Source organism: Megalops cyprinoides, chromosome 20 (genome assembly GCF_013368585.1).
Source record: "Megalops cyprinoides isolate fMegCyp1 chromosome 20, fMegCyp1.pri, whole genome shotgun sequence".
Classification (NCBI taxonomy): domain Eukaryota; kingdom Metazoa; phylum Chordata; class Actinopteri; order Elopiformes; family Megalopidae; genus Megalops; species Megalops cyprinoides.
The window spans coordinates 1,681,388-1,701,916 of NC_050602.1; the positions used below are offsets into that span (position 1 = coordinate 1,681,388).

A 20,529-nucleotide genomic window follows, 5' to 3' on the forward strand; every position below is an offset into this window, starting at 1 on the left:
TACGCTACTGTTCACGTGTCAGAGAATGTAAGTTTTACAAGACGGAGTGGTTATTGCTTCTAACTGAACTCTGAATATACATAACATCTGCAAGTGTACAGAAGAATTCCACGGCGTTAACAATCCTGGCGAAAAGCGCATAGATCAAACACTAAAAAACTTACCAAAAATCTACAGCTCAGACATAATAATAATTAGGCTGTGTAACGTTGCGTGGATGTCGCTTCAAAGCTGTTGGTGACGATTAGATTTTTGTGGGGAAAGCACAACCATAAGCAATTCTGACAGATAAAAAATATTTGAATGTTTCACATACAGACTAATTAAATTACATTACATGCATTTAGCAGACACTCTTATCCAGAGCAACTTCCAGTACAACAGAACATAAGTGTATCCATTCAATTTAAAGGAGCAACAGTGTCCCAGACCAGTGAATGTGAGCATAACACTGCTTGAGCCCTACCACAAGTTAACCAGTGCAATCTGATGGAAGCCAAGTATGCTACCATACAACAGTCCCTAGAACACAGAATCCAAAATACATCACAATACTACACGTAAAATAAGTAACAGGGAGGGGATTGAAGTGGAACAGAGATGCAGTCTGAAGAGGTGGGTCTTCAGTGTGCACCTGAAGATGGCCAGTGATTCCACTGTCCTAATATCCACCACTGACAGTAGTACTAGTACAGGGATTGTGTCTGAGAATAGTGCGGAGATCTTGGGGGAACGTAGGGTCTGAATAGCAGTTGTAGGTACAGTATGAGGGGGCTGTCCCATTCACTGTCCTGTATGCCAACACCAAGATTTTGAGCTCGATGCGAGCAATAACAGGCGGCCAATGAAGAGAGGTGAGGAGGGGAGTAACTACTTACACAGTACATCAGAAATGCCATAGGGCCAAACACCAACCAACTGTATTTTTGTCATGTTTTCAAGGCATAGAGTAAGGGCAAATACTGCTTAATGTGGTACAATTATTTTCATTTCAACAATGAAATGAACACATTACGGCATACCTTCATCTATATGCCTATTTTAGAGGCAGCTAATCAGTACTCTCTTTACCCAGAGTGCATAAACTTGTCCTGAGTAAGTCAGACTTTGATGTTCTGTGTTATCTTCCTCACAGGTTTGTTGTGCCATATACAGGCACCTACCATTGAGAAATGCAAAACAGGACCATTCTCTCTCAGCTAATCAGAGGAGAGGAGCAACACACAGTGAAGGCCTTGTATTGAAGGCTGTGCATGAAGTTTCATCATAAGCACTGTGGAAGATAAGAGTTTACAATGTGGTCGTTTGACTTCTGATGCAGCTTAGTGGTGGCTCAACCGAAAACCGAGTCAGACAGTTTTGATGGTGCTGTTTAGAAATCTACTTGAAAGGTTTCTGAGTGGCTCACACAGTAAAAGCACTCACTTTAAGTACAAGCTGAGCCCTGTGGCCCTGGTGACACCAGCCATCTCGTTTGCTGTCAATGACCAGGAACCCACGTTGTTGAAACAAACTGGTGGGTAAGTCACATAGGATCCCATTGGCGTTCCGCTCTCGGCACCCTGTGACTTTCTTGGGCTCCTATGAGCTAGTCAATAGTGCCAGGAGGATGCACCCATCCTCCAATGGCTATTGCCTCCTTGTGTACTGTGGTACTGTGGGGCAGTATTGAAAACAGCTGTGGTAGGCATGCTAGTATGTCTCGGAGTGTTGCACTCCTCTTGCCTTGTGTTCCTGGGTGAGTTAAGTGGTTGTCTTCAGGATGGCATGATCTTAAATACTTAATTGGTGACTACAAAAGCTGGGCAAAAAAGGAGGAACACTGCAAAAATATAAATAGCAACAGAGAAGAGAAATCTACTTTGACAGACCCAAATTAGCATAACAAGTATCTCCCTCTTTCCCCTCAGAGGACCTGGCAGATGTGACACAAAACCAGTAGGTCAGGACCTCTGTTAGGAATAAAAGTGGAGAGCTTTCTGTTGCACAATCACAAATTAGCAGTTGTTGGGTGATTAGACATTCATTTTTGACTCTTATGCTGTATAACATGAGTGCTACTTGTCATGCTCATTATTGCTTTGCTGATACACTACAATGATTCACCTCAAGAGCTGACCTCACAATCACTCACCCGTCACGCAAAAAAATGTTTTTTGGCATTGTGCCTGTGTTCTCATCACTCCCTATTGGATTGTACTGACCACAGTCATTAATTTGATAATCAAAAAAGTAATGTGCTGACAAATGGAGACAAGATAATCAATAAGTAACCACTGAGAGCCATGCCCATAACACATTGTCAAGCCCTGCCTTGTTAAAACGCAATGCAAACGTCCCTGACAGCAATTAAAAAGAACTTTTAAGGCAGGGTGCAAAACATCTACAATCAGGTCAGGTTGGAAGGTGAGACTTTAAACATAGTAAACCAAAGTCATGAGGGCATTCCTGGAGATCTTTGAGATTACAGCCACACCCATTGAACCTTAATTCACACAAACTGGGTGTGGACTACCTGACTGTACAGAATTACCAGCATCATTCGGGCTTGTTGATAACCAGCAAGTCTGGTACGCTGACAAAGCATAAAGTACAGAAACATGATTGCAGACAGAGGTTTAGATGCTGCTACTGATTCACTTCCTGAATCCTCTCTTCTCATGGTGCATTTTGCCCTTCAAAGTTCACCCAATTGGCTTTCAACATATTGACGTAGGCATCTAGTTATCAAACACTTCATTTGTGATCACTGATACAGAGATTTGTAAGAGATGTGTGAAAGCAGTCTTGTCATGAGAGATACTGAATTTGTGAAAGACTACACCAAATATATTTCCTGGTTCAAAAATTATAGATATATTTTCTCACCCAGATGGAAAGGATACTCATGTGTCTAGACCAAAGCTTAGCTTTCCTGTGTAAATGAGAGTTATGCCATCAACCATAAATAAACACAGGTAGTGATGCGCAGTTAAGAACATCTGGAGGCTAAAAGCACTAATTCTTGTATGCAGAACTGCAGTGCTTGGTTATGAAACAGCACTCATGCAAGCCATTACCTTAAGAATACACAGCAACATAGTCATTTACTTGATGTGTAATCAACTTAAGAATGCCAAATACAAATACAAACTAAGGATTGAAGAAAATTTTAACAACTCTGATTCCCGTCACATGTGGCAGGGCATCCAGACCCTCACAGACTACAAACCAACCATCACCTCCCCTTCAACATGAGATGCCGCCCTCCCAGACGAGCTCAACATCTTTTATGCTCACTTTGACCGAGGGAAATCAGAACCGCCCACCAGAAGTCAGGTTCCACCTGATGACCTGCTCCTTACACTCTCCATCATCAACCTCTGCACCACCCTGAGCAGAGTGAACGCCCGCAAGGGTGCTGGCCCTGATGACATCCCAGGCCGGGTGCTTAGGGCCTGTGCTGAGCAGCTGGCTGGGGTCTTCACAGACATTTTCAATCTGTCCTTGGGTCAAGCAGTTGTTCCCACCCGCTTGAAAACTGCCACCATTGTGCCAGTGCTGAAGCATGCTGCTGTAACGGCCCTCAATGCCAAATGTTTTCAGAGGCTGGTCCTCTCACACCTAAAATCCTGTCTGCCCTCCACTCTTGATCCACATCAGTTCGCCTACTGCCCCAACAGGTCAACAGAGGACGCCATCAGTACAGCTCTCCACTCTGCCCTGACCCATCTGGAGAATAGCAACTCCTATGTTAAGATGCTATTCATTGACTTTAGTTCAGCGTTCAATACTGTCATTCCTAACAAGCTGATCTCCAAGCTCACCAACCTTGGCATCAGCACATCACTCTGCAAGTGTGAAGACCAAGGTTGCTCATCATGGACTACCGGCAGACAAAGAGGAATCCCACACATCTCCCTATTCACATCAATGGGGCCATGGTGGAGCGCGCTCCAGCTTCAAGTTCCATGGTGTCCACATCTCCGAGGACCTTTCCTGGGCACTCAACACTGCCAACCTGTTCAAGAAGGTGCAACAGCGCCTCTACTTCCTGAGGAGACTGCGGAAGGCTCACCTCTCCCCTACATCCAGGTGACCTTCTACTGCAGTACCATTGAGAGCATTCTGACAAACTGCATCTCAGTGTGGTACAGCACCTGCACAGTCTCCAACCGGAAAGCCCTCCAGAGGGTGGTGAAAACTGCCCAGCACATCACCGGTGTCCAGCTGCCAACCATCAAGGACAGTGAGAGGCATCATCAAGGACATCTCTCACCCCAAACACGGACTATTGACCCCCCCCTTCCATCCGGGAAGTGCTACAGGAGCCTCTGCTGCTGCACCAGCAGACTCAGGAACAGCTTCTTTCCCTCAGCTGTTGGCCTGCTGAACTCTGTTCTGGGACGCTAACTCTCCCGCCACCCCCCTGACTGCTCCTTGCACATGGAACTTACATTTGTTTTTTTGCACATTGCATAACACTGCACCCTTGCACATTTTTATTTTGTACAGTAGTGTCACTATACTGAATCATTGCCTGTCATTGCACTGTAGTTGATCTCTCTGCGTTAAGCGTCACTGCACCGTACTTGATCTCTCTGCGTTATGTTTTTTACCTCCTACCTCACTCCTATACCTCATATCTTGCACTTTGTACATACCAGTTTTATATAACATTGCTATTTATTATGCTTGTTATTTATATATGCTTTTTGCACTTCTGGTTAGATGCTAACTGTATTTCATTGGCTCTGCACCTGTATGCTGCACAATGAAAATAAAGTTGAATCTAATCTAATCCAATATAATATAATCTAATCTAATCTATGTTATTTAAAATGAGTCCTAAAAAATACTTGTAACACAATTCCATGTGCCATATGGTCATTAGACGTGTTAGGTGTTTTCTTTTGACACTACACTGTCCACCTGCAGAAGACCAGACATGTGGGTGTAATATGGTAACAGCAATGGTGTGGCAATGCTCCCTCAGGTCACAATTTAATAATATGCAAATCAGGAACAGGACATATTCTGAGCTGCCATGCTAGGCCTTTAGCTAATGCAAGGGTATGCATTGCAGTCGAAGGGTAGTCTTTACATCTGCCAATGCTTGCTATTCCTGCCATTTTGGGATCATGGCTTAGCGAAGTACAAAATTGTATTTCTGAGCTCTTTGGCTTTTGGAATGGGACAGTAATATGGACTAGAACATGTATGGTGGTACGTTCAGTATGGATGGTATTGCATGTTCCAGCAGGAGCTCCTCTCTCGCCCAGACCAGGGAGGCGTCATCACTTTGCATTACATTTGTTTGCCCAAGCACAGCAAAGACACCTTTGTTTGCAGCACATGTTTGTTTTTGTTGGAACTGCTATTTTTAGAGTCCCTCCTCAGGATGTGTATTTAAATGATGGTCTGTAACTGATTTCACAGAAGCTATGTGAATTGTAGAAGAAGAGACAGTAAAGATGAGGAGATAAGGACATTATATAGCAGAGGTTCACAGGCTGTTTGATTTAGCAGAACATTTCAGGGCAACTGGTGCGCTGGACCAGCCTGACTCCTCCAAATTTCACTTGAACTATGTAATGGTGGTGGGAGTCTGTCCCAGGTTCCGGTGAAATTTTTAGAAAATGAGACTTAATTTGATTTCGGCCTGAGCAATACTGTCACAAAAGGAATACAAGTATTCTCGGCATCTTTGTATGCTCTCATTTCTGTTCATGCTAAGCTCCCTCACCACATGAAGGCCTCATGCTGATGCCTGGGGGTGTGCAAGGGGACTCTGGGCTGCCCAAAGCAAGACCCGAGAGTATGATCTCACCCTCAGTCTCACTTCTGGGTGGCGCAGAAAAACAGAGGGCCATACAGGTTGCTTTAAAAAAATAAATAACACCCTGGAAAGGAGAGAAAATGCAGGCAGGCAACGGAGGGAAGTAGCTCAAATTCAGGCATAAATAGGCTGATCACATTTCATCTGGAGAATGAATGAGAGGTGCAGCTTGTGTGAACAAACCATAACGTATTCCATTCTCTCTGATCTCTTTTTTAGGGCACCTTATTACCAGCCAGAGAGGATGGCTCTGGGAACACATCTATCAGATCTCAGAGGACAACTCAAATTGAGCATTTTGCAATCATCACTTTTTGGAAACATAATTAGTCACATAAAAACTCAGCATTGTCTCAGTCTTGTCACACTTGACATGTGATCTGATTCACTGATTTTGCTCTATGCTTTGCTTCATCTCACCACAGAAATCAGCTGCTTTATGTGGGGTAACAGCTTGTTTGTAACTGAGTGGGCGAAGGTACTTACAGTTTTTGGGGCTTGTAATTCAGGGCGATTCTGAAGAGGAAGAGAGAGGGATAGTGGTTCACATTTCATTATATCCAAATTTAGTTAACTTATTTAACGAAATGCCTCAGGGATCACAGCAAGAATCATGAAGGGGAAAAACCTAGAACACCATCATCCCTGGGCATCCCTGCACAGATGGCCCGTGCCTGAAAATCAAGGCTGCTGGAAGTGAATTGAATCTTCCTAAGAATAAAAGCACAGAATTCTTTACATGTAATTAGCATCATACCTTTCTGTGGCATATCACTCGGAATTTATCTCCTTGTCGAAGGGGGAGAGGGTTAGGGGTGTGTGACCTTCACCACTTGTGAGACCTCTGATTACCAAATGTTCTTAGACCCAGGTGCTAAAACTTTACTGCACGTACTGATTATCAGTTATTATGCATTTCATAGCCTCTCATTAGTTTAGGCAGACATTATTCTTTTTTCCACGTGCTCACCAACAATATTCCATTTGTGTCAGTCATACACATAACTGTAAACATGACTCTCATACTGTGAAGTAAAGTGTGTAAGAAAATAGGAGTGGCTGTGTAAAGCACTGTTATAGGAACTGGGCTTGCAACCCCTTAAAGGTTGCAGGTTTGATTCCCAGATGGGGCATTGCACCTGCAGGCAAACAATTAAAGCTTAGAAGCAACAATACAATATCGTCCTGTGTGAAGGTTAATCCTTAGAATGTAAGGTGTATGAGTTCCTATTGAAAAGGTGATGTGTCTGAGTGATCAAAAAAGGCAAAACTCAGGGGAAGTTCTTGGTGGGACACTGCTGTCTGTCTGTTTTTCCCTATAAATTGACCTTTATGAATAAGGGTAAGTCGGGGTTCATTTTACACACTTATTGATTCTTTCCAGAAAATGTGAAAATAATTCCAAATTCTAATTCAAATTAGATAAACATGTTGCCAAATGTGAATTTCAAAAAAACTGCAAAAGTGGACGCATCAAAACAGATGACAAAAAGCAGCCAATGGCAAAGGTCAGCATTTGCTTATCTGTCAATGAGTTTCACATTTGCATCAGCACGTCGGGTTTTTGGGAGCGTGCAAGCACCACAGCTTCGTTGTGTTGGCTGTCAAGCTGGCGTCATTGGCCTAGCGATAAAAAAGTGCACTTCCTCTTTTGCTCATTACCCAGCGTAACAGTTTAAAAAGAGCGCCAGAAGAGCCCTTAGGAGGACAGACGTACTGCGACTCTGCGACGAGCCACACCAACGGGATCTATAAACTAAAGGCAGCCTCCACCTTAATATGCCAGGGCTCATAACGCCACTGAGGGAGTCTCAACAGCTCAACATGGAGAGAGAGGACAAGAAGAGAAGCAGGAGTCTGTAAGTGCACAACCACTGAGAACAGAGGCACCATTTCTTACTGATTGCTATTGATTATCATTGATTATTACACTGGATACGATATGTTAATACATAATCAATAGGATGAGTTTTATTAGCCATAACATATTAACAACATTTTTTTGATTGCTTCACCTAATTGCTTGATGGTTTAAGACCTGCTTGGCTTTGGCTTCTTCACCAAAATCAGGAAGTTTGATTAAAATTGTTTTTAAAAGAATTAGCGGTATTGTGTAATAAAATAAAGCAAACTTTCTCAAGCATATTCTGAATATTAGAAAATAGGCAACTATTCAATTCACACACTTCATTTTCTGCATATATTTTGAATGTATTGTAAAATTACACAGTAATGCATACAAAAATGTAAATAACTGCTAATATCCATGTTATGTTACAGATTAATGTTACAGATTTGACATTTCATATATTTAAACAAAAATATTACATTCTGGTCATGGTTGATAGTATTTTTTAATAATCACATCAAATGAGCAATTTAAATGGTACTGACTTTATTCTGATTTTATTCATCTTTGCATCCACAGAGGGAAAGACTTCATCTGCAGATTGCAGTGCATGTTTTCGCACACATCAAGCATTGAGAAGTAGGTACCAGACACCCCCCCCCCCCCCTTAATCCTGACGATTGCGCAAACATGAATGTCTGTTCTTTCCTCTACCCTTGACTAATGCGTGATTCAACTCCCCCTGAAACAGGCTCACCCCAGAGGAAACACTGCTGTGGTCTCAGTCACTGGAGAAACTCCTTCAGTCCAAATGTTAGTGAGCTGCTGTGTTTTTGTCCTTCCTTCAGAATCAATACTGAGCCCAACTGCATAACACATTTGCATAAGGAGTTCTCAATTGTGGTATTGCCATAATGTTTGAGCAACGTGTTTTCAACTTTCTTTCTGTCTCAAAACACCGATTTGATGGTTTTTCTTCTTGTCTCCACAGATGGCATGGCAACATTTCACGCTTTTCTGAAATCTGAATATAGTGATGAGAACATTGAATTCTGGCTTAGGTGTGAGGAATACAAGAAAATCAAGTCATCTTACAGAATGAACTCCAAGGCAAAGAAGATATATGAACAGTACATTCAGGCCCAGGCACCAAAAGAGGTACTTTTGTGCACAAAAGACATTTTGACATTGTTAGCATATCAACGGTAAAGGCAGTCAGCATTGCTCAGTGTTTCAGATGAGTTTTACTAAAGCCTCTGTGTAATCTAAAAGCAGAGAGTTTCACCCATAAAATTGAATAATTAATTTAGGCAAATGTTTCTGTTATGTGATTCTCATACAACACCACAAGTTAGTTAGTCTCTAACATTGACAAAAAAATGCAGAATGAGAAAGAAGGAAATGCCTACAGCAAATGTGTCAGGCACAGTTAAGCAGAGAGCAACCTGTGGTTAGAATGACACCAAAGTGTAGTACTATGAATACTTAGCATAAACAGGAATTATATGCGATGAACTGCTGGCCATTAAAAGAGTTGTTGTCTACTTTACAGACACACACAGATTTATATTTAACCATCTGTTAATCTGCCATGATTGATATCCCTTTGGTTTCTTTTTTGATAGATTAACATCGACCACCAAACCAGAGAAATTATCAAAAGGAATGTGAAGTCTCCGACAACACTCTGCTTCGATGAGGCCCAGAAAATTGTGTTCGGCCTGATGGAGCGAGACTCATACCCCAGGTTTCTGCGGTCCGAAATATACAGAACCCTGCTGGAATCAGCCGCATCGGATAGCCTGAGTGGGTGAGGGGTGAGTCGCCCCCTGACCCCCCCCACCCCCCCAAAAAAAAAACTAATTGCTACAAGGGTCAGTGCTTCTGACAAAAAAAGGAAACACAAACTTGGACTGCAATCCAAGAGGAGGAATAATATAGAGACACATGAGGTATGGAGTTTAAACCCTGAATCCTCCTTGGAGCAGAATCGGCACAGACGGCCACAGAACCTGGTGATCTCCGCTTGGATAAACGAGCAAAGCTGCAGGTGTGTCGGTGATCCCAGTCACTCTCCAACTGGACGAAGGAAAGCCATAAAGATGCAGTAAAACTCAAAAGACAGTGGTTACAGCGGGGCTATTCGGCCCATGACCAAGACAGCTTCCATGGTTATGGCTCTTCAAGCATCTGATTTAACGATTTGCCACTTTGACTGGGTAAGAGTAGCGTCCCTCCAGAGCTCAGTGGGAGACAGAAAACAAGCGGGATGGAGCTCCTCCGAGATCAGTGTTGACTAGCCTTGGTTTGGAGGTTGATCTCGATGCAAACACCACCAGTTTAATAAGCTTCTGCTGTACAGGTGATGCTCAGGAGAGAATGCTGATAGTGCTACAGCAGAAACTTTCCAACCAAGAAAACCAGAAGGGGACAACTGTACACTGTCAGAGTGACTGGAACTCTCTCTCTCTGGATAGTTCTGACAAATTTGAGTAGACAGGTCATGTTGTCACAGCCAATTTCCCATGAAATGAAAGTAAGGAATTCTTGTGAAAACCATTTGAAACGGAATTTGACTAATATATATTAATCACCCATTTTTGTATTAATATACAGTACTTGACTGTAAAACAGGGACAAACTGCATGAAAATGTAAAGGAAAAGGGAAAAGGAATGTTGTGAGATTTTTTTGTCTGAAAATTCAGACATTGTTTCTGCAGTATGTAGATGCTTAAAGTGCAATTCATTTTGTCTTAATGCATTAACAGATTGTAAACTGCAATTGTAAATTGTACAATTAATGTGCTATTTAGTAACACTGGCTGGATATCATGCTAATGGTATACCGTTATAAAATAAAATTAATTTATTCTGTACAATATTCCAAGACTCTTTATTTGTCATATGTGTTACAAGGGAGAGATAAGGGGATGATTTAGATGGTGGTTTGTGTGGGTGGAACACAATTACACCTCCTTTGAGACTGATGTCTCTTTAATTCATAGTGTGAGGAAGCTAGCCAACACTTCTCAAAAAACAAAGAGAATTAGCAAAACTTGATAAATTATTTATTTTTAAAAACTAACACACAAACGGAACCAGCCAGATCACACAGCCAAACCAATCCAGTCTCTAGCAACAGCCATACGCCTGCATTTAATGTGCCTCTGATTAGGCAGGTCTCATTAACCAATGACTGGTCAGCTACAATTACACACAGACATACTGACTTACAAGAACAGATGATTACAAATGAGCAGATAACTGGATTGGATGCAATTGATTGAAATGAGCCCCTTTACTGATAAAGTTGAAAACTATAGAGAGGAAGACCCTTATACACACATTAAATACTTAGTGCTAGGAGACAGGTGAGGGTTGTTCTCACATAGAGTTGAGTGGAATAGATGGAAAGCAGGCACACAAAGAAAAATCAAAGGCAAAACCACATGATGACTTTCAAGTTAAATAGTCAACATGTCAACAATATATTGGTAAGTTCATTTGATATAAACAACATATAATAGGGATTGGCTACATGTAAACTACATATAAAGATTAGCTATGTGTATTCAATATAGAAGCAGTAAATTTAATGCTTACAGTCATAATGGCACAAACGGAGATGACGGCTGGCATAGGTTAGTGGGAAACTACTGTGTGTAACAATACTTGCCTCTCAATCTCAGCAGTTGTCACTTCTATAAGTGCTTTTCACTCCAGTTGGTTTCCCACTGACATCTTTACCTCTTACCTGCACCTTAACCTGTTCCACACAGGGGTTTGTGTACCCATCAGTCATCGGCCCAGCTTCAGTCTGGTAATAATGCAATGCAACACTAATCGTGTGCACAGTTCTCTGGCTGAGCTAAGCATGTATTGAGATGTCTGGAGGAAAATAAATAATGGGCAGTGGGAAGAAACAAAACCTACAGCATTTACAGCAAACCTCTTACAAAGTCTACTCCTGATAAGACCATTGTGCACTAACCAGAGTATGCAATTAACAGGAATAAGTAAAGTCAATGAGACTGATACGGAACAATCTGTATATAATGCAATACAATGGACTATGTAAGTATCTAATATTCAACCACAATTGATTGCCCACACACAAATATTTAATATGTATTTCAAATGTGGGCTTGGAAACTGAACTACTTTCCCAGAACAAAGTCACAAAGTATCTCAAATGTAGGGAAAGTGTTTATTTGGATGTATAAATGTCAGAACTCAGGCAGGGACTCAGGTGCAGATAGAGAAGACTGGTACTCGAAGGGTTTATTAAATCTAAAGTGAAATCCAAAAACGTGGTCAAAACAGGCAAGGTCCAAAACCAGAAAAACAGTTATAAAAACCAAAACCAGATCCAAGAAAACAAAGTCAAGGGAAACAAGTGAGGCAACAGAACCAGCAGGCAGAAATGGAACAAACAGCAAGTAGCATAACAGAAGACTGAGACAAACTGGCAACGAGACAAGCAACAAGCAGGGAAGATATAGGGCTAGACTAATGAGGAGATGGGATGCAGGTGCACGGGCAGGCAGGTGGAGACGATCAGGTAATCAGATGGGCGGAGACAGGGCGGAGAGCAGGGCAGGGCTGGAACACAGGGAAACAGTAAACAAGAGCACATGGACGGGGAAAACAAAAACAAACCGGCTAGGATGCCACAGTCCTGACAATAAAGCACTGCAATGGACAATGTAACATCTGTGAAATGTACTAGTGTGGCATGTTCAGAGCTTCACTTTTCCTGGGTTTGAAGAAAGAATCCTTTCTTACAGAGCAAGCCCAGTTGCCTGTTAAGGTGTTTTTCATAGTCTCAAGAGGCTAGAGAGGAAGGCCTGGCCTGGTACTTCCTCTTGCAGAATGCATGTTCAATGGGATTTGTTGTAGCAAAATGAAGCAACAGTCCACAGTTTATGTATGAAGAGCAAACATGGACTGAATGTATACACAAATGTACCAAAAAAACTGAGAGAAACCAACCCCAAGGCGGGAGAAATGTTCTGAGTGGGCACATTTAAACGCTGTGGCTTTTGATGCAGCTGAAAGAGGCTCATACTGGTGTGTCACTAATTCACAGTGTGCTTTTTGTTTTTTTAACTAAACCAAACGTCAAGTTGAGGCTTCTCTGCCCTATGGCTGAGTGAGTGAAACTCCATCGTGGCGATCTGAGATCAGTCAGGGTTTCAGTCAGCACGCACTTCCCTATTTACATCCGGTCCTGCGCTCGTAACCTGATTCATATCAGGTGTCGCATGTCACATGACCTCCAGACAGACAAGCCGGCTATATGGAGATCAGGCTCATCAGAAAAACAGGATGTTTCAAGAGTTTACAAGAAGTGGCTCATTTATCGTATTATGGAGCCGTGTGAGAGCCTTCTTTGTTTTAAAAATGATTTCTATGTGAGCGTGATTGATTGCAGGGCCTTGTGAAATGAAAAAACAGTGGCACAACATTCCAAGCAAGCCCTCTGTCCAATGGTGCAATCATGCAGATTACTTACTTTGGTTTTTACTAAAGTTCAGTACTAAAGACCAACTTTATGCAGGATCGGTCATCAACTTTTAAAACATGCACACACATCACTACTCTATGATGGAATGGTCAAATAAAGGGTTTTCTTTGGGTTCTTTCAAAGATTTTATTTAATCACCTTTCTCAGATTTCAAAACAGCATAAGTGAGGTTGGAGTGGAACATATTTATCTATTTGTGTGTCTCATGATTTTTTTTTTTCTTTTTCAAAAAAATGCATCAAACAAATGTATCGCTAAATTTATGAAACTACATCTAGGAGCAGTCCACCCTAGGACCAAAGGCGTAGGTCTGTGTTAAAATGCAGTTTGGTAGCACCAGGCAACTCCATTTCTGGGAACGGGAATATGAGATGTTAATGACATTTAAGAAGGTATTATTAGCATTGTGTTAATCAGAGAGTAGCTCCTGGAGAGAGAGTCACAGACATGGAGGCTTAGAGTCCTGAATGTTTAAGAATTACCTTTGAATTAGCAACTGACTTACACCTGGAGCACCAGGTGAGCTGATTTCCTGTCTAAATAATGACTTCAATTAAATGATTTGGAGACAAGGTAGAATGTGGGTCGGTAGAGCCCACTGCCTCCAACAGCCTGGAGTTACCCCTTACCTGCATTAGTAATCAGGATAGTCTGCCTCAGGGTTAATCACTATCATAATATTTAGAGAGTTCTTAACACACCTAAAGGTTTAGTGGCTGGATCAGCCTCTGATATCCTGCAGATGTGGAATCCAGCAGGACCTGGAGCTCTGCCTAAACCGCTGAGATCTGTTAGAACTGTGGAGGGAGACTCAGTTGGTTAAATATGAGCTCTATTAAGGAAGTCAGTTCCCTGCCTGGAACAGAAAACGCAGACAATCAGCTCAAGTCAGATTCAATAGCTCAACAATTAGGCCTCAAACTGAAAAAAATATAATTGTATTTTATAAATCTGTGTAGGAGCTACGCAGAAGAAACCTTTTTTCACCAAGCAATCAAACAGTCATAAGAAATAATTATGTACTTCGATAGTCAATCCCACAAAATCAAATCAAAGTCTCCTACAATACCCAGAATGCATTTCACCATTGCTCATTCACTTTGTGTTGAACAAACTTTGCTGTGTGCATATTGTTGCTGGGCATCTGAAATAAAGTTTGTGTTCAGTTGAAAGGAGAGATCTAGTGATGGCATGTCTAAGGGAGTAAAATTTGGGAAGTGAAAGGGTAAGTTAACGAACAAACTGCCTAGCATTCTGGTTTAGTGGTGCTCTCAGGATTCATTTTGATCCACGTTGCTCCCCTGTTTTTCCTTTTGTGACTTTCTTTAAACTTTAAACTCAAAAATGTAAGGTTTGCCATGTGTACACTGTAAATGATTCTGACCTATCTTGCAGACTGAAGGGCTTCACTAGCACATCTGAGAGCTGCAACACAGCAGTGCAGACTGCACAACAGCACAGAGAGCAGTACTGCTGTCAGTTCTTGAAATGAGTGGTTTTCCTTGAAACTGCTAATTAATCATAAATTGATATTTCGTGTCAACATCAAGCACACATTTTCATCTGAATTTCAAATCTGTTGTCCTGTTAAGTGTGTCTGGGGGTTTCCTACAGGATGCACAGTGTAGAAACAGGAAGCTATGATTCTCAGTTTCTCATTTGGTTGACAATTATGGTAAACAAAGCCAAAACAAGTTTGAGAGCCGTTACACACCAAATAATACACCCGTCTCTGTCAGAGTTTGTGTAGCAGTAATGACATGTGGAAAGCTGACCCAGCATTAATCTGAATACTTAACTAACCCCTAATTCCTTGACATCTATAAAAAAAAAACTAATAAAGCGCACATACATACACTGCACAATTTGGCAGAGACTTTTAACCAGAGGTGAAAACATGAGGTACATTTATACATAAAAAAGGTCACATTATCAGTGCAGATCGAGAAAACTTTACCAACATGTTAAAAGAGTGTACAGAGGGTCTTTTGTTCCTATTACAGTTGCATTATCATGTACTGTAACTGACATGGAGTGTGCTGGTCTGTGACTTCTGGGTGGGAGACAGTGCAGAAAACACTTTGAGATCCGTTTCCCTGCACTATTGCTCCAGCCAATCAGGGGAGGTTCCAGAAGACTAGGAGATAAAGGAAGTGAGTCACAAGGAACTGGGGAGCAGGTAGCCATGTGGAGCAGGGGACAGGGCAGTGGGCTCATAACCAGAGGGTGAGAGGTTCAACTTCTAAATGAGGCTTTGTTGGTGTACCACTCACACACAGGAAAGTTAGATAAGGAAAAAAGTGCAAAATGGTCTCTCATATATTTGTACCCAAAGTAAGTGTGTCCAAATAAGTTTCAATGATATGGAAGTAAAAGCTGTGCTGTTGTGTCTTGGTACTTAAGCTGAATTATCTCAGTAAATATCTTGCTGTATAAATAGATAACCTGTAAATACTGTATGCTATGCAAGACACCCTACATAATAGCATCTGCTACACGCATCATGCCACAAACCTTGCCTAGATATGCATAATGACTACATTTTATATGATTGCTATCTCCAGACAGAGAGCGCATAGAATCCTTATGATAGTAATAATGATGGTGATAAGTCAGCAGACTTTTGTGAATATGTAATAGTATCTAGCAATGGAAGTAAAACACAACTGTTATGATACAACTGGGCCAGCGTTATGATTTTTAGGCCTGGATAGTGGGTCACAAGAAGTTCTCACATTTGTGAAGACAGAGCAATCTGCGTTGCATCCTGCACTCTGTTGAAACATCTTCCCACGCTAAGACAGGGCCTGACCCACCCTCAGAGTGACTCTGTCAAGCCCAATATGTGAATAATATGCAAACATGCATGGAAAATTCAGGTTTGGCCTACTTGACTAGGAAGGCACATTTTTGTTTGCTCAACAGTAACTTCAAGTTGTTAAACATTTACAGCCATTTTATGGCCTAAAAATACACCACTGCTGCACAGCAAAATGGATGGTTTGATATTGAGTAATACTTGTTTAATGATAGAAAGGTATAATTATCAATGCAAAATATTGGATGCTCAAGTGCATGATTGCTGTGTGTTCATTCGATCACCCTTGCTGCACTGAAAGTCAAGATATGTCAGGCAAAGTGGAAGTGGTTAATTAAGACGCCTGGGGATTTTGTGCATTGATATAAGTTTTGAGGTAAAGCATGAGAATGAGCTGCTTGTTTTGAAGCAGATTTAGCTCACAGTCATTAATGCATTAAGCCCCTCAATTTACAGGGGGATCGCTTTGCTTATTACTGCTGGTATCTGCAATAGAGTGCATTTTGAAAGTATTCAGACCACTTCACTTTTTTTTCTTCTTATGTTGCAGCCTTTTGCTGAAATTGTTTAAATTCATTTTTTTCCACAGAAATCTACACTCAATACCCCATAATGACAAAGCATAAACAGGATTTTAGAAAATTTTCAAATATATTAAAAATAAAAAGCTGAAATATCACATTGATACAAGTATTCAGACCCTTAACTCAGTACTTAGTTGAACCTTAGCTGGCAGTGATTACAGCCTCGAGTCTTCTTGGATATGATGCGACAAGCTTTACACACCTGGATTTGGGGATTTTCTGCCATTCTTCTCTGCAGATCCTCTCAACCTCTCTCAGGTCGGATGGGGACCCTCGGTGGACAGCCATTTTCAGGTCTCTCCAGAGGTGTTCAATTGGGTTCAAGTCCGGGCTCTGGCTGGGACACTCAAGGACATTCACAGAGTTGTCCCTAAGCCACTCCTGCATTGTCTTAGCTGTGCACTTAGGGTCATTGCCCTGTTGGAAGGTCTACCCTCAGCCCAGTCTGAGTCCTGAGCGCTCTGGAGCAGGTTTTCATGAAGGATATCTCTGTAATTTGCTCTGTTCAGCTTTCCCTCAACCCTGACCAGTTTCCCAGTCCCTGCCACTGAAAAACACCCCCATAACAAGATGCTGCCACCACCATGCTTCACCGTTGGGTTAGTTTTGCACAGATGATGAGCGGTGCCTGGTTTCCTCCAGACATGACGCTTAGAATTGAGGCCAAGAGACCAGAGAATCTTGTTTCTCACAGTCTGAGTCCTTTAGGTGCTTTTTTGCAAACTCCAAGCAGGCTTTCATGTGCCTTTACCGAGGAGAAGCTTCCGTCTGGTCACTCTGCCATAAGACCCAGAATGGTGGAGTGTTGCAGTGATGGTTGTCCTTCTGGAAGTTTCTCCCATCTCCACACAGGATCTCTGGAGCTCAGCCAGAGTGACTATCAGGTTCTTGGTCACCTCTCTTACCAAGGCCCTTCTCCCCCGATTGCTCAGTTTGGCCAGGCAGCCAGCTTTAGGAAGAGTCCTAATTGTTCCAAACTTCTTCCATTTAAGAATTATGGAGGCCACTGTGCTCTTGAGAACCCTCAATGCAGCAGAAATTTTTTTGTAGCCTTCCTCAAATCTGTGCCTCAACACAATCCTGTCTCTGAGCTCTGCAGGCAGTTCCTTCAACCTTATGGCTTGGTTTTTGCTCTGATATGCATTGTCAGCTGAAAGACCTTAGAAAGACAGGTGTGTGCCTTTCCAAATCATGTCCAATCAAAGTGGAATTTACCACAGGTAGACTCAAGTCAAGGTGTAGTAACATCTCAAAGATGATCCAGAGAAATGGCATGAGCTAAATTTCAAGTGTCATAGCAAAGGACCTGACTACTGACTACTCAACGTGCTATTTCAGTTTCTTATTTTTAACAAATTTGCAAAAATTTCTAAAATTCTGCTTTCACTTTGTCATTATGGGGTATTTATTGTAGATTGATGAGGGGAAAAATTTATTTAAACAATTTTGGCATAAGGCAGCAACATACCAAAATGTGAAAAAAATTGAAGGGGTCTGAATACTTTCTGAATGCACTGTAGGTGTGAAGGTAAAAAGAAGAAAGAGATTGATCCTTTCACACCTGAGACACCATACTGAGGGTTGTAGTAGGATGCAGGTCTGTGGGGTCAAAGGTCAAGGGTCATGAAACACAGAGCACACCACACTCTGTATACGACTTGCACAGCAATAAATTAAATTACCCTGCCACCAGCTTACTGTTCTGCACAAGTCAGTGCAGTGAGGTAGAAGGGCTTATATTTGGTATTTGAGTGATATTATATTTTAAACAGAGTAGGTTGGGCAGTGTCTCCTCATCTCCCTACTTTAATGCATCTTGTGATTCGTCAGGCTTTTGCGAGTTGCCCAAATGACATCAACGAGGCAACGCCTATCCTGCTGTTGCTGCTCACTTTACTATGTGACTTTCAGCATGAAAAATAGCCATTAACTGCATAAGGGTATTGGGGGGCTGCACTCCTGGTGCTTCACTGCTCCCATGTGAGTGCAGGGGTTGTCACATTGTGATGGTAAATAAAGGAGAAAAAGCATGAAAAATAACACCTGATGGACGAATACAATCCGCACACAGTTTACTCCCCTCTCTCTGCCCCTCAATGAAAAAGCACTGCTTTTGCTCTGCTGCCAATGGACCTGACTGCCTAACAAATCTTCAAACAATAAAGCTCAGAATCCCAGTGCAAACAGCCAATCACTGTGTTGCATTGCTTCATCACAGAGACATTGCTTAGAGGGCATATACAGTATCATGTAAGTATCATTCAGTGAGATGTCTGGTGCTTTTTGTCCACTGCACCTTACCCTATTTTGCATAGTTCTATCTATATATCTCCCCTTGGTCTTACCTGTCCTTATGCCAGATATGCGTGTGTTGGTTAAATTGTTTTATGTCTTAAATGTGATATTTATGTTTTTTTCTTTGCTCTATCATAATTGGATATTGTTTACAGACTGAATTGTACATTGTTTTTATGTCGTCTGTTATTGCTACTGTTTTTGAATGGTTTAAATACATGTGAAGCACCACAGGAATAATTATGCTGTCATTATTTCACATATAGGAAAATGCAGGGCCAGGCTGGGGTGAAAGGCCTGTTCTCATTACAGGGCTTTTACATGCTCATAGTCCTGGCTGGCTGATTCCACCTGCTTCTTTTAATCAGTCTCCATTCTGTGTTTATATTGCAATGTGGAAATTTTTTGCCAAGTCTAAAAAAATGTATTTTTCCATTACACCTAGTACTGCCATGCAAATGTTACTGTTCAAATGATGTGGATTTTGAATATGGGTTATTTATTGCATACGATATTCAAAGTTCAGCTGAAGGTGCCATAAGTAAGGAACGGCAAAAAAATGGCCACGTTTGCATAGTCAAATGAGAAGCCACGTGCTGCTTTGGGAATGTCCAGGCACTCACGGCTTTGGACGCCATGCGCACAATATCACCTGAAAGGTCTCACCCCTGCGGTGACCTCTGACCTCTGTATCCTATTTTGACATAGAACTTAGAGACAATCGCAACTCCCTTTAAGCAACTTCCCTGGCAGCCTCTCAGCTTCCCTCCTATACACTTTTAAAACCTACTCCTGATGGTGAATGTCAGTTAATCTTGTAAAATACTGCTGAGACAGTAAAATCTTAGGAAAAACCAAATATATCTATAAAGAACTGACAAAAATACACAAGAGCAATAAAAACACAGCATCAGAAACCCCCTTCCAAAATGCAAAAATGTTTGTGGTGGGGAAATTACCCACAGTGAGTCTACAAAGATACAGCTTTACCCATGAGTTTTAGCTGTCACTGTGGACCCAGCTCTGAGGGCATAGCAGCCAATCATGGCAGCAGAATCACCCTCAGAACCAATGCATTGTAAATCATACTCTAGCATTCCCTGTCTTTCCATGCAATGACTAAAGATGAAGTGGTCTATGTATGTATATGTTGGATGCATTGCGTATATCATTATCAGTTGGGGCTATGCACTATTAAGAGGTAATTTCCAAAGTGCTGTTAGTACATGTCAGGAAGATGTATTTTGTCATTCGCTCTAGTTGACAGCCAAGCTGGTATGTACTGTGCACTTTGTACAGGAAGATTAAAGGTCAGTGCCATACTTTCACACTAGGCTGTGTTCAGCCTAACTCTTAGATTTGCTCCCAAAAACCACCTACTGTATGAGGCCCCTCCCATTTTTCCTCTAGTAAATAAAGAACAGAGGCTCCTGACCACAGCAATGTGCTCACCACAGATCAAAACTCTCCATTTCCCATCATGTAGCCATAGAGAGCATGTCACAGCTGAATGAAAAGAGGCTGCTGTTGACGGCTATGCACGGGGAAGTGGAATTCATGCCAGTAATCTGAAATGTGAAAGTATCCATGGCAAAGCAAGGAGCCACAGAAATGAACTGTCTTTTCACAAACAATCA

At 41.8% G+C, this 20,529-nt stretch overlaps 1 protein-coding gene across 1 annotated transcript; it reads left to right on the plus strand.

The window, feature by feature from the left end:
- Positions 1-7,513: 7,513 nt before the first annotated feature.
- On the plus strand, positions 7,514-10,389 carry LOC118795712 (regulator of G-protein signaling 13-like). The gene is made up of 5 exons (XM_036554402.1): positions 7,514-7,677; positions 8,247-8,306; positions 8,419-8,480; positions 8,659-8,825; positions 9,293-10,389. The coding sequence occupies exons 1-5, from the start codon at positions 7,598-7,600 to the stop codon at positions 9,479-9,481; spliced, it is 558 nt and encodes a 185-aa protein (XP_036410295.1). The 5' UTR covers positions 7,514-7,597; the 3' UTR covers positions 9,482-10,389.
- The last annotated feature ends 10,140 nt before the right edge of the window (positions 10,390-20,529 follow it).